Source organism: Zophobas morio, unplaced genomic scaffold (genome assembly GCF_036711695.1).
Source record: "Zophobas morio isolate AGI-343-1 ecotype UQ-CSIRO unplaced genomic scaffold, CSIRO_AGI_Zmor_V1 ptg000012l, whole genome shotgun sequence".
NCBI classification, from domain to species: domain Eukaryota; kingdom Metazoa; phylum Arthropoda; class Insecta; order Coleoptera; family Tenebrionidae; genus Zophobas; species Zophobas morio.
The window spans coordinates 5,003,301-5,017,147 of record NW_026972117.1 but is presented as its reverse complement, the minus strand read 5'-3'; the positions used below and the strand labels follow the sequence as shown (position 1 = coordinate 5,017,147).

General features: G+C 28.2%; 1 protein-coding gene across 1 annotated transcript in view; it reads right to left on the bottom strand.

Annotated features, from left to right (window-relative positions):
* LOC135128046 (protein FAM117B) overlaps positions 1 to 13,847 on the bottom strand; it is a 128,888-nt gene that overhangs the window by 92,437 nt on the left and 22,604 nt on the right. Inside the window, exons 3-4 of the mRNA XM_064054855.1 lie at positions 10,448 to 10,483; positions 2,782 to 2,886 (exon numbers count right to left, since the gene is read on the bottom strand). Of these exons, the coding sequence (XP_063910925.1) occupies positions 2,782 to 2,886; positions 10,448 to 10,483 (141 nt within the window). The remainder of the gene's footprint in view (positions 1 to 2,781; positions 2,887 to 10,447; positions 10,484 to 13,847) is intronic.

Genomic DNA, 13,847 nt, shown 5'->3' with positions numbered 1-13,847 from the left:
TGAAAAAAGTTAAAACTCAAAAATAGAGAAGTGAAAAATCGAAAAATTGAAGAATTAAAATCGAGAAATTGAAAAATTGAAAATTGTAAAAACGAAAAAATGCAAAATTAAAACACTGAAAAACCTCACAATCATCGAAAAATAGCAAAATTAAAAAATTAAAAAAACTAAAATTCGAAAAAACCAAAATATTGTAACATGAAAATAAAAAAAAAGAAAAATTTTAAATCCATATTTTGAATAATTTCAAAGTTGAAATATCAAAAAATTGCAGAATCGTAAAATAGAAGATAACAAAAAAATTGAAAAATTTAAAAATCAAAAATCGACAAACTGAAAACTTAAAAAGCTAAAAATTGGAAACAGAACAATAATTAAAATCTCACTTTGAAAATAGGAAAATATAAAAACTGAAAATCCGAAAATTTGAAAAACCGAAAAATTGTAAAATCGACGAATTGAGAAGTCGGAAAATTTTAAAAATTTTAACTCAGAAACCGAGAAATTGAAAACATAAAAATCGAAAAATTGAAAAATAACAAACCTAGAAACACGAAAAATTGTAAATTTGAAATATGTATTGACAAATTTCACAACTGACAAATGAAAAAATTTTAAATTTTGAAAATCGAAAAGTTGAAAAATCAAAAAATCGAAAAACCGAAAAATTTTAAAACTTAAAAATTTAAATATCAAAATTACAAGACTGTAATATTGAAAAATCTAAAAACTGAAAACTCAAAAAATGAAAAATGGAAAATCTTAAAAATTGAAAAATTGTAAGTATAATCAAAACATTGAAAAACCGCCCAACTGAAAAATCTAAAAATTTAAAATTTGGGAAATCAAAAAATTGAAAAATTGCTAAATTCTAAGGAAAAATTGAAAAATTAAATAATCAGTGAATAATACAAAAATTTAGAAGTTGAAATTTCGAAAAACTGCAAAATCGTAAAAAGGGAAATAAAAAATTAAAAACTGACTAACTGAAATCACAAAAATATAAAACTTGATAAATCAAAAAATTGAGAAATTAAAAATCAAAAAATCGAAAAATTGTAAAATCAAGACACTGAAAAACCTCATAATTGAAAAATAAGAAAATTTAAGAACTGAAAAATCTAAAATTCGAAAAAGGAATATTGTTAATTCAAAAAATTTTACCTTGAAAAAATTTAAAATTAAAAATTCATGAAAAATCTGAAAACCGAAATATCGGTAAACTGCAAAATCCTAAAACTGATAAAAAAAATCGGATAACTGAGAAATCGAAAAATTACAAAACTGTGAAATTAAAAAATTTGAAAAATAATGTTTAATGAAAAAAATCAAAAAACGAAAAATTGCAAATTCTAAACATTGACGAAACTAACAAGTTCAAAAATAGGAAAATTTAAAAATTGGAAAATCGAAAAATGAAAAATCCATATGTAACCATTTTGACTGATTTCAAAGTTGAAATATCGAAAAACTGCAAAATCGTAAAATGGAGGGTAATTAAAAAAACTGAAAAAATTAAAACATAAAAATCGATAAATTGAAAACGCAAAAAGCTAAAAATTGAAAAATCGAAAACTGAAACACCGAAAACCGTAAGACCGAAAAATTAAATCCCAAAAAACCAAAAAATTGGGGCATCGAAAAGTTGAACATGAAAGAATTGAGAAATTGAGAAATTAAAAATCAAACATTCAAAAACAGAAAAATTAAGAAAAACGATAAATTGTTGAATCGAAACATTGACAAATCTCACAACTGAAGAATTGAAAAATTAAAAATGGACAAATTGAAAACTTAAAACCCAAAAATTGAAAATAGAAAAATATCAAACCTGAAAAGTCGAAAAATTGAGGCAACGAAAAATCGTAAAATCGAAAAATTGTCAACACTGAAATATCAAAGCATTGAAAAATAGAAAATCGGCATATTGAAACCAAAAATTCGAAACAAGAAATCGTAAAATCAAAAAATTGTAGCATGAAAAAATTGAAAAATTGGAAATCGGGAAATTAAAAATCAAAAATTCAAAAACAGGAAAATAAAAAAAAACGAAAAATTGTGAAATCGAAACAGTGACAAATCTCACAAGGAAAAAATTTTAACATTAAAAAAATTAAAAATGGACAAATTGATGAACAAAATTGAAAACAGAAAAATATAAAACCCGAAAAATCGAAAAAATGAAGCACCGAAAAACCGTAAGATCGAAAAATTGCAACACTGAAACACCAAAATATTGGAAAATAGAAAAGTAACAAAATAAAAATCGAAAAATTTCTAAATCGTACAATCAAAAATTGAAGAAGAAATAACTCTGAATATGTTGAAAAATATTAAAAATAGCCGCTCTCTTCATGCTGTACGGGTCAGAAGTCGTTATCCCGTTTTAAAATAAGAGCCAATTTCGTTAGAAAACTCTAACTAGGCGTTCGCTACTTGTTTTACTTTTTAGTTCGGTCAACAACGCGGTACATTGAACTGACAAATATTTTACTAACGACAGGAAAATCCAAAGTCGACTTTTTTACTTCCGGATCATGTTTTTGACGTTTCACAGTTTGTAGAACACGAAAACGTCGATCGCTCTCCCTGCACTTAAACAAAGCCTCTTATTCTCCAAACACCGTCTTCAGCCTCTGGTCCCCTCGACCCGCCCTCGCCGTCTGCCACGGCGCCGCTCCGTCTTAGCACTTTCGAAACCTTATCGAGTTACGTCGACACAATTGAAAAATAACCGGCAATAAAAGCCCAAACGGCCGAAAAACAGCGCATTTCTCCTACCTTTCTGTTGACCAGCCTCGGCTCGTCCTGGGCCAGCTTGAGCAGCTCTTGGATGTCGCCCTTCGACGCCGTGACGTACCATTCCGTGCACTTTTTCGGCTCTAACTGTAACAATAACTTATGCGTTTTATGTGACGGCCCTGCAGCGCCTCTCCTTACAGATTGACGTTTATGGTTTTTTGTTCGGTCGTCGAAAAAATATTGCCGCTTTCGAGACGGCACCCATTATGTTCCGATAATGTATGCAAAATATCAACGTTGCGTAACTGAAGTCTTAACAAATTTTTTCGTTATTTACAGTTGGGTTGGTATAGATTGCGGATAAATCCTTGGCGGGCTATGAATTACTGATAATTTATCATATTCGCTTTTGTTGGCGGTGTAGAACTTGACATACATTACAATCGCGTTTTAGAAAAAAGACTAATTTATGTATTCTGGTTAAAGTTTGAGTTAAAGTACAATGGGTACCGCCCTTGGTTTGTTTATTTTAATCGGCTGTTGTCTTTAGATTGAAACATGGTTTATATTTACTTTATGCTAATTAAGTGGTTTCCGCAATCTAAGCCGATGCAATCTAAAGCAGCGAATTTTTTTGCGTGAAAATTAACTTCCACATAGCGTGGTTTCATTGTTTATATGTTAATATTTTCTATAATTTCAGACTTTCAGCTTTGACAAATTTTATCAACGAAATGTGTTGCCAAATTAATTTCCCGTGTCGAAATAAACTAATTTAATTTAAATAATAAAAACTCTACCTTTAAATACGTTAACGTATCTACAACAATTTTGTATTTAGATGAATATAAATAAACAAAATCTGTGCTCGCAGACATCAAACATGACAATATTTGAAAATAAAAGTAAACATAGTGCAGACAAGAGAATAAACAAATCAGAGATATAGATAAAATTTCGTGTGCAACAAAATTCTGATGCACGTTTAAATATGAAAACAATTGCCTTTATGTTAATTTTGAAAATTTAAACAGCGCTTACTACGCAAAATTTTAAGGTGACGTCACAAAATTTTTAGTGGGGATGAGAAAATAATTTTGGGTTAGCGTTACACCATCTACACGATATCCCTACTATACATCTAAAATTTAACAACAATCGGTCCGATAGTTTCGGAGATTCTGTCTAATATAAATCAACATTGATGACGGGCAAATAGAAACAGGTGATCTGGTTTTTCATAGTCTACGAAATACGGACATAACAGGGCCACAAAGTAACAGATGAAATTAAAAAAGAAAAGGAAATAAGAATAGAGAAAGCAAGAAGTGAAAAATATATATAGGTAGGAGCAGAAAAAAGGGAGAATGGAACAAGAGATTCTAAAAGAAACAGTGGGAAAAACGAGAGTTAGAGAAAGGGACTGTGAAAATGAGTAAAAAAGGTAAGGAGATGTAAAGAGAAAAAGAGACAACAAAGGAAAAAATAAGTGTCAGAAAGAGGATTCAAATAAAAAAAATTGAAAATGTGAGAGTATTAGAACGAAAGAGAAGAAGCAAAAGAAGGATAGACAAAAAATAAAAAAGATAGCTAAACAATGATGAAAAAAGTGAGATTGGCAAAAATACCAACTAAAAAAATCAACAAGGATTCATAAACCACAAGTACAAGAGTATGTTATTTTATACAATTTAAATAGTATTTATTACGCAAAATGTTAAGGTGACGTCATCATAACTGTAATCGAAAAATTGTAAAAACGAAACACTAAAAAACCTGATAATTGAAAACTTGATCGAAATCGAAAAATTAAGATCGAAAATTGAAAATATGAAAAATCTAAATATTGAAAAAACAAAAAATGTAAAATCAAAAAAATTAACATTGAAACAGAAACAGAAAAAACTTTAATGTGAAAAGTGGATTAATTGAAAAATTGAAAAATTGAAAAGTCTAAAAATTGAAATGCTGAAAAACCTAAAAATTGAAATACCGAAAAATTGCAGATAGGAAAAATTGGAAAATTTAAAAAAACGAAAAATTATAAAAGCAAAACATTAAAAAATCTGATAGTCGAAAAGTTGAAAATTTAAAAATTACAAAAATCAAATATCGAAAAAATTTAAAAAACGAATCACCGAAAAATTTGATATTGAAAACTTGAAAATTTTAAAGATTGATAAATCGAAAAATTAAGATCAAAAAATTGTAAATATGAAAAATCGAAATATTGAAAAAACAAAAAATGTAAACTCGAAAAATTTAAAATTGATAAAGAAACACTGAAATGCTAAAAAAGGTTTAATTGAAAAGTCGAAAAATTGAAGACTTGAAACATTAAAAAATCGTAAAACGGAAACCGAAAATTAAAAATTTGAAAAATCAAAAAAATTCAAAAGGGAAACATTGAAAAATCTAAAAGTGGAAACATCGAAAAATCGATAAATCTAAAAATTGGGAAATGGAAAACTCGAAGAATCCAAAAACCGAAAATTTAAAATTTGAAAAAATGCAAAATGAAAAGTTGAAAATTCGAAAATTAGAAACGCAAAGAATCGAAAAATCAAAAAATTGGATAATCGAAAGTGAAAAAAATCGTACAGCTGAAATATCCGAAAATTGAGTAACCGAAAATTAAAAATTTGAAAAAAAGGAAATTTGTCAAAAATCCAGAAACTGATGAAACGAAAAACTGAAAAATCGTAAAAACTCAAGTATGTATCGGAAAATTGAGAAATCGAAAAATAAAAAAAAAGTGGATGAATTGAAAACTCGAAAAATTGAAAAGTCTAAAAATTTAAAATCAAGGAATTGAAGAATTGAAAAATTAAGAATCGAGAAATTGAAATACTAAAAATGGGAAAATTGATAATCGCCAAATTGAAAAATCTCATGATTGAGAAATCAAAATTTTACAAACTGAAAAAAATGTTTAAAAAATCGCAAAATTAAAAAATTTGCAAATTGACATAACGAAAAATTGTAAAATCGAAAGATTGAAAAATCTCACTATCGAAAACTTGAAAAATTTTACACTGAAAGGTGGAAAAATTGTAATATTAAAAAATTAATTGAAAAATCGAAAAATGAAAAACCTAAAAATTGAAATATCGGTAAATTGCAGATACGGAAAATTGAAAAAAGGAATAATTATAAAAGCAAAACATTAAAAATTCTGAAAGTTAAAAAGTTGGAACTTTTAAAAATTGAAAAAATCAAAAATCGAAAAATTGAAAAAACAAATCACTGAAAAATCTGATAATTAAATACTTGAAAATTTAAAACTGAACTGAAAAAGCAAAAATCGTAAAATCTAAAAATTTTACTTTGAAACTTGAAAAAATTCAAGTATTAAACAAAAATCGAAAATTTTAAATACCGAAAAATTGCAAAATCGAAAAATTGAAAACCAAGAAATTGAAAAAGCGGAAGATTAAGAACTCAAAATTTTACAAAAATTTGAAAAATCAAAAAATGAAATAATACAAAAATTGATATAACGAAAAATTATAAAAGGAAAACATTAAAAAACCTGGAAGCTGAAAATTTAAAAATCAAAAAAATCAAAAATCGAAAAAATTTAAAACACGAATCACTGAAAAATCCGATATTTGAAAACTTGAAAATCTGAAAATATGATAAATCGAAAAATTAAGATCGAAATATTGTAAATATGAAAAATCGAAATATTGAAAAAACAAAAAATGTAAACTGGAAAAATTTAACATTGAAACAGAAAAATTGAAATGCTAAAAGTGGATTAATTGAAAAATCGAAAAATTGCAAAGTCTAAAAACTGAAATACCGAAAAAATTTAAAATCAAGAAATTGAAGAACTGAAAAATTAAGAATCCAGAAATTGAAAAATCTCATGATTGAGAAATCAAAATTTTATAAAAGTGAAATAGAATTTTAAAAAATCGAAAAACTAACAAATAGGCAAATTGAAATAACGAAAAACCGTAAAATCGAAAAATTGAAAAATCTCACTATCGAAAACTTGAAAAATTTGACATTGAACGTGGAAAAGTTGTAATAAAATATTAATTGAAAAATAGAAAAACTGAAAAACCTAAAAATTGAAATATCGAAAAACTGCAGATACGAAAAATTGGAAAATAGGAAAATTGAAAAAACGAAAAATTATAAAAGCGAAACATTAAAAAACCTAAAAGTTGAAAAGTTGGAACCCTTAAAACTTGAAAAAATCAAAAATCGAAAAATTGAAAAAATAAATCACTGAAAAATCTGATGATAATTAAAAGCTTGAAAATTTAAATCTGAACTGAAAAAGCAAAAAACGTAAATCTGAAAATTTAACATTGAAAGATGAAAAATTCGAAAATTTTAAATACCGAAAAATTGCAAAATCTAAAAATTAAGATACTAAAAATCGAAAAATTGAAAACCGAGAAATTGAAAAATTGGAAGATTAAGAAATCAAAATTTTACAAAAATTTGAAAAATCAAAATAAAATAATACAAAAATTGAAATAACGAAAAATTGTAAAAGGAAAGCTGTAAAAAACCTGAAAGCTGAAAATTTAAAAATTAAAAAAATCAAAAATCGAAAAAATTGAAAACACGAATCACTGAGCAATCTGATATTTGAAAACTTGAAAATCTGAAAATATGATAAATCGAAAAATTAAGATCGAAAAATTGTGAATATGAAAAATCGAAATATTGAAAAAACAAAAAATGTAAACTCGAAAAATTTAACATTGAAACAGAAAAATTGAAATGCTAAAAGTGGATTAATTGAAAAATCGAAGAATTGAATAACTGAAAAATTAAGAATCCAAAAATTGAAAAATCTCATGATTGAGAAATCAAAGTTTTACAAAAGTGAAACAAATTTTTAAAAAATCGAAAAAATCTCACTCTCGAAAACTTGAAAAATTATACATTGAAACGTGGAAAACTTTTAATACTATTGAAAAATTAATTGAAAAATCGAAAAACTGAAAAACCTAAAAATCGAAATATTGAAAAATTTGCAGACACGAAAAATTGGAAAACTGGAAACCTGAAACAACGAAAAATTATAAAAGCGAAACATTAAAAAACCTGAAAGCTGAAAAGTTAGAACTTTTAAAAATTGTAAAAACAAAAATCCCAAAATTGAAAGAACAAATCACTGAAAAATTTGATGATAATTGAATGCTTGAAAGTTTAAAAATGTACCGGAACAAACGAACATTTTAAATACCGAAAAACTGCAAAATCTAAAAATTAAAGTATATACTAAAAATCGAAACACTGAAAACCAAGGAATTGAAAAAGTGGAAAAATAAGAATTCAAAAATTTACGAAATTAATAAAGTTGAAAAATCAAAAAATAAAAAAAATACAAAAATTGAAATAACGAAAAATTGTAAAATAGGAAGATTGAAAAATCTGACTATTGAAAACTTGAAAAATTTGACACTGAAACGTGGAAACATTGTAATATAAAAAATTAATTGAAAAATCGAAAAAGTCAAAAACCGGAAAATTATAAAGGGAAAACTAAAGAAGTTGAAAATTTAAAAATCAAAAATCGAAAAAATTGAAAAAACCAATCACTGAAAAATCTAATATTTGAAAACTTGAAAATCTGAAAGATTGATAAATCAGAAAATTAAAATCGAAAAATTGTAAATACGAAAAATCGAAATATTGAAAAAGCAAAAAATGTAAAGTCGAAATATTTAATATTAAAACAGAAACACAAGTCCAAAAATTGAAATACCGAAAAAATTTTAAATTAAGAAATTGAAGAATTGAAAAATTAAGAATCGAGAAATTGAAATACTAAAAATCGAAAAATCGATAATCGCAACATTGAAAAATCTCATGATTGAGAAATCAAAATTTTACAAAGTGAATTTTTTTTTTTTAAAATCGAAAAATTAACAAATAGGTAAATTGAAATAACAAAAAAATGTAAAATCGAAAACTTATAAACCTAAAACTTATAAAAGCGAAACATTAAAAATCCTCAGTTAAAATACTGAAAATCGAAATATTGTAAACCGAGAAACTGAAAAATTGGAAACATTGAAAAATCTAACAATCGAAAACTCTCAAAATTTTAAAATTGGTAAGTATATCGAAAAATTAAGATATCGAAATATTGAAAAATCGAAAAAAAAAATGTAAAACTGAAAAATTTAAACATTTCCAAATTGAACTACCGAAAAACTACACAATTGAAAAATTGAAGAGTTAAAGAATTAAAAATCGGGAAATTAAAATACTAAAATCGAAAAATGGAAAATCGCGAAAGTGAAAAATCAGATGATTGATGGAATCAGGTGGAACACACAGAGAAAATCAGAAGTAGAGGGTGAAGGAAGAAAAAGAGAATGGAGACGAACTATGAAACATAATACGGGATGAAGAAAAGGAGGCAGAATTTAATTAAAACGATAAGTAAAAATAATAAGGAAAAAAACACGGGTAAAGACAGAAAAAAGGAAAATAGAGAAATGAATGGGGTAAATGAAAGCGACTTTTGAAGAGAGAGTGAGAACGAAAGAACAGGAGAAAGAATGTGTAGAAGAGTCAGAGAAAGGGAGTGTGAAAAATAGGTAAAAAAGTTAAAAACATCGAAAGAGGAAAGATACGGCAAAAGAGAAAATAAGACTAACAAAAACATGCTATAAATAAGAAAAGTCGGAAAGGTGAAAGTATTAGAAAGAACAAGAGGAGGAAAGAAATTAATAACGAAAAAAAAGAGGCAGAGGAACAAAATGATGAAAAGTGGGAGTGCAATAAACCAAGTAAAAAAACTCATAAACCAGAAGTACAAGAGTTTGTGATTTTTTTAAAATGACACCTACCAGCACACTATGAGGAAAATTTTTTACCTACTCTGTGAAAATGAGTGAGAGTGTGAATGGAAAACAACAAAAAAGGAAGAGAGAAAAAAATAAAAACGCAACTTTAGAAAAACTTATTTCTATTGACAACTGAATTTTGTGAGCAGTGAAACATTTCGAAATAACGTCAAGACTACTGTTAGTTTATTTCAACACGGAGAATTTCACCTGGCCGCAACTCCTTCAGAAGAGATCAAATCTTCAACCAATTTCTTCGTTAGTTTAGATCAATTCTGATCAAACATACAAACCAAACAAAAAATTTACAAATTCGTTTTACAAATAAAGATCTCTATCGTCAATCTGTAGGCGGCTCGTATAAGATCACATATAAATTAGAAGCAAGGAAAAAAAGCAAAATTATGATTCCCATTCCGAAAGTACACCCACTTCTAAAACCGTGTTGCTTTTGTCACGATTTCCATTAAAACCTTAATAAGTAGCTACTTTTTTATAAATTCAACTTCCCCCTATCCGCTACCAGAAATTAAATAAATTAAAGCTCGCTTACACGTTATTATAAACATTCTCCATAAATCATCAGAAACCACTAATCCAACCTGATCCCAAACGCAGATACAACAATTTTCAAAAAACCTAAAACCCATTCCACGGCGCCCATAAATCAGCAGCACCTCAAGACCGAACATTTCAATATTTTAATTACTGCACCATCAACAAAGATAGCAATCTCGACTTCAGCCTATTAGCAGTCAAAATAATAAACCAATTAATAACGCTGATACCCATCTACGATGTCCCCTACCGCCGATTGTGGTCAAACGCAACGAATTCGATTTAAATTAAAATCTAAAAAAGCCCAAGGTGGGAATACTCACCGATGTGACCGAAGCGCCGTCGTCCTCCTCGGCCCCCTGCGGACAAAACACAATACTAAACAAAAGAGCATCGTGTATAAATTAGTGGTCGCGAGCGATAACATCGCCATACGCTAAACGGACTAGTCACGCCGTTTTTACCATCGAATTACATGGGACATCGACATAATTTGTCCGGCGGTGAGGAGCGAGCGATTCCTGAAGGCCCCAAAACGCGTATACCGCCACCGGCCGGCCCGACCTAGCGACATCGAATTCGCTTGGGGCGGACCGAGCCGTTTTGGGATTGCGGCCGAAATAACGGCGTGATTTATTCGCCCGGAGGTGCGATCCAAAAAGTGACGGCTTTTTGAATAATCGGGGGCATGCGGAGCGACTTAATGTGGCGTTAAAGCCGGCGTAATTTAAAAGTTCTGTAAAAAGTCGTCATATGTGTGTGTTTTTTTGTGTGTCGGATGGTATTTCACATCGTATATTATTCCAGTTTTTTCCCGTACATTTTGTTTCATGCTACATTACAGCGCCTCAACACCTTCAACCGGTTCATTAATAAAAAGTACAAAATTTCGACATACTCGCATTTTAATGCGTGTGAATGGAGTGGGTACGGGTTCAAATGGGCCGGAATCTGGTTGGGTTATCAAGATGGGCTCGTTTGGGACATGGACCGCGACAAATTATTAATAAATAATTGAATTTGGAGATTTTTTCGCCGAAAGTGACCATGTTTTGTTATCTGTTATATAAAAGCGGCTGTATGACCAATTAATGGATGAAACTGTGGGACGGAAATAAAGACAAAAATACTTTCAATAAAAGTAAAAAAGAATTTGTCCACATACCTTTGGTTTTAACTCATTCCTGAGCAGACACACAAATTTATCGTAAAATATCTATGAAAGTCTCTCGTTGTGAACACTCTTTTTATTAATAAATCGAGGGTAGCTCTCCCTAAATTTTTCACTACAATTTTATCGTCGTAAGAAAACGGACGCTCTTTTATTAAATAATCAACTGAAATCATTATTTTTACTTAAAATCAAACAATTTCACTCGCGTAGTCGAACTCCTACTAGCGGTCACTGTTTCAATGTGACCCGTCAAAGACGAGTGGAGGCGTGGTTTCCATAGCAACAAAAAGTCTAAACGAGTCACGATTCTGTTTTTATCGAGACCTTGATAATAATTATGACACAAACTTCCGGGTAATTTTTTAAATATTGAAAATTACTATTCTGCCATGTTCCGTGTGTTTCTAAACGTTGTAATTTTGCTAATTTTATTTTTCTATAACCCCTATACAGGTAAAACGCATGCTATGCGTATGTTTCAAGTGACGTTTTCATAATAAAAAAGGAGGACAAACAGTGCGATAAAAAAGACACCACGTAGTAAAAATCAATTTTAAAAAAGGACAAAATGGGACCCAAAAAATTTGAGAAAAAAAGCTTTAAAAACTGAAAAATTGAAAAATGGAAAAGTGGTAAAATCCAAAATTTGAACATCGTGAAATAGAATGGTCTAAAATCGAATAATCGAAAAATTAAAACTTGAAAAATTAAAATATTTAAAATTAAAACAATTGAAAAACCGATAAACTCAACAACTTAAAAACTGAACAATCAAAAATCGAGGAATCAAAATATCAGAAAGTCAAGGAATCGGGATTTGGGGAAATAGGGAAAATCAAAAAATTGAAAAATCGAGTGAAAAATCCCAAAATTGAAAGATTGAAAAATTTTTAAAATCGAAAAATCGCAAATTCTTAAAATGGAAAACTCGAAACACCGATAAATGGTAATTCCAAAAGTCGAATGATGGAACATTCGAAAAATCTAAAACTCAAAAGACTGACAAATTGAAATTAAAAAATAAAATTAAAATATCGAACAAATAAAAATCCGGAAATTGAAAAATTCCCAAAATTGGAATAGTGGTGAAAAATAGTGAAACTGAAAACTTGAAAAATCAGAAAATCGAAAGATCGTGAATTTGAAAAAATATAAAAACGAAAACTGAGATACATATCGCGAAATCGAAAATTTGAATAACTGAAAAATTCTAAAAGTAAAAAGTCGAGAAATTGAAAAATCCCAACACTGAATCATGAAAAAACTGATATCGATACAACGAAAAATAGAAAGAATGGAAACATCGAAAAATTTAAAAATTGAAAAATCGAAAAATGAAAAAGTCGAAAAATCAAAAAACCGAGAATTCGAAAAATCGAAAAATCAAGAAATCGAAACGTGAAATGATCGAGAATTCGAGAAATGGAGTACTCGAAAAACCGAGAAAGCAAAATGGCCCAAAGTAAGAAAGTCAAAAATAGTGAAAAGAAAACCCGACAAAAAATACAAAAAAAGGACAAGACAAGAAATTCGAAAAACAAAACAACACAAAGGTGAACAAAAAACCGGCAAAAAGACTAAACATTGAGACAAAAAATGTTTCCAAAAATTCAACAAAAAAAAAACTGATTAAAAAAAGGAGTACAAAAATATGCCAAAAAATTGTGAAAAACCCAAAAAAGACGTCAAAGAATAGGAAAAAATGTGATTAAAAGCCAACTAAACAGGAACCAAAAAAACAAAAAAATGCAATAAAAGGGTCGAAAAACGCTGCAAATAACGCAAAAAATGCAAAAAAAGTGCTAAAAAGCAGTTAAAATGCGGGACAAGAAAGAAAGAAAATGGTGCAAAAGTGACAAAAAAAGGGAACGAAAAAGACAAAGTCGAAAATTATGATAAAAAGCGCGACAAAAAAATATTAAAAGTAAAGATTAAGGACAAAAAATGGGCCAAAAATGGTCAAAAAACGCAAACAACCGCAAAATACAAAATAAAGAAAAAAGCCAAAAAATTATTTAAATGCCATTAAAAGGGAGTCAAAAGACGCGAAAAAAAAAGCAGAAAAAGTACAAAAAACTCCAAAAATTGAAAAAATTGTTAAAAAATATAATTAAAAACAGTCCAAAAAACGCGGGACAAGGGAAAAGGTGCAAAAAAACTGACAAAAAAGCCAAAAATTGTGTTCAAAATAGCGACAAAAAAATCTAAAAAAAAACGACAAAAAGGGGGCAAAAACATGATAAAAAAAGATGGAAAACTGAGATTAAAAAGGACCAAAAAGGTGCCCAAAAATTCAACAAAAAAATGACACAAAAATAGTCAAAAAACGTAAAAAAAATGAAAAGGGGGAAAAATGTAATAAAGAAACCAACTAAAAAAAAGGGGGAATAAAAAAACCAAAAAATAAATAAACGAAATTAAAATGGAGCCAAAAGACGCTACAAAATCGCGTCCAAAAAGGCACAAAAAAGCAGTCAAAAATGCCGAAAGGACGACAAAAATGCGACTGAAATGGAAAAAAACGTGCAAAAAATGCGTCAAAAAACACA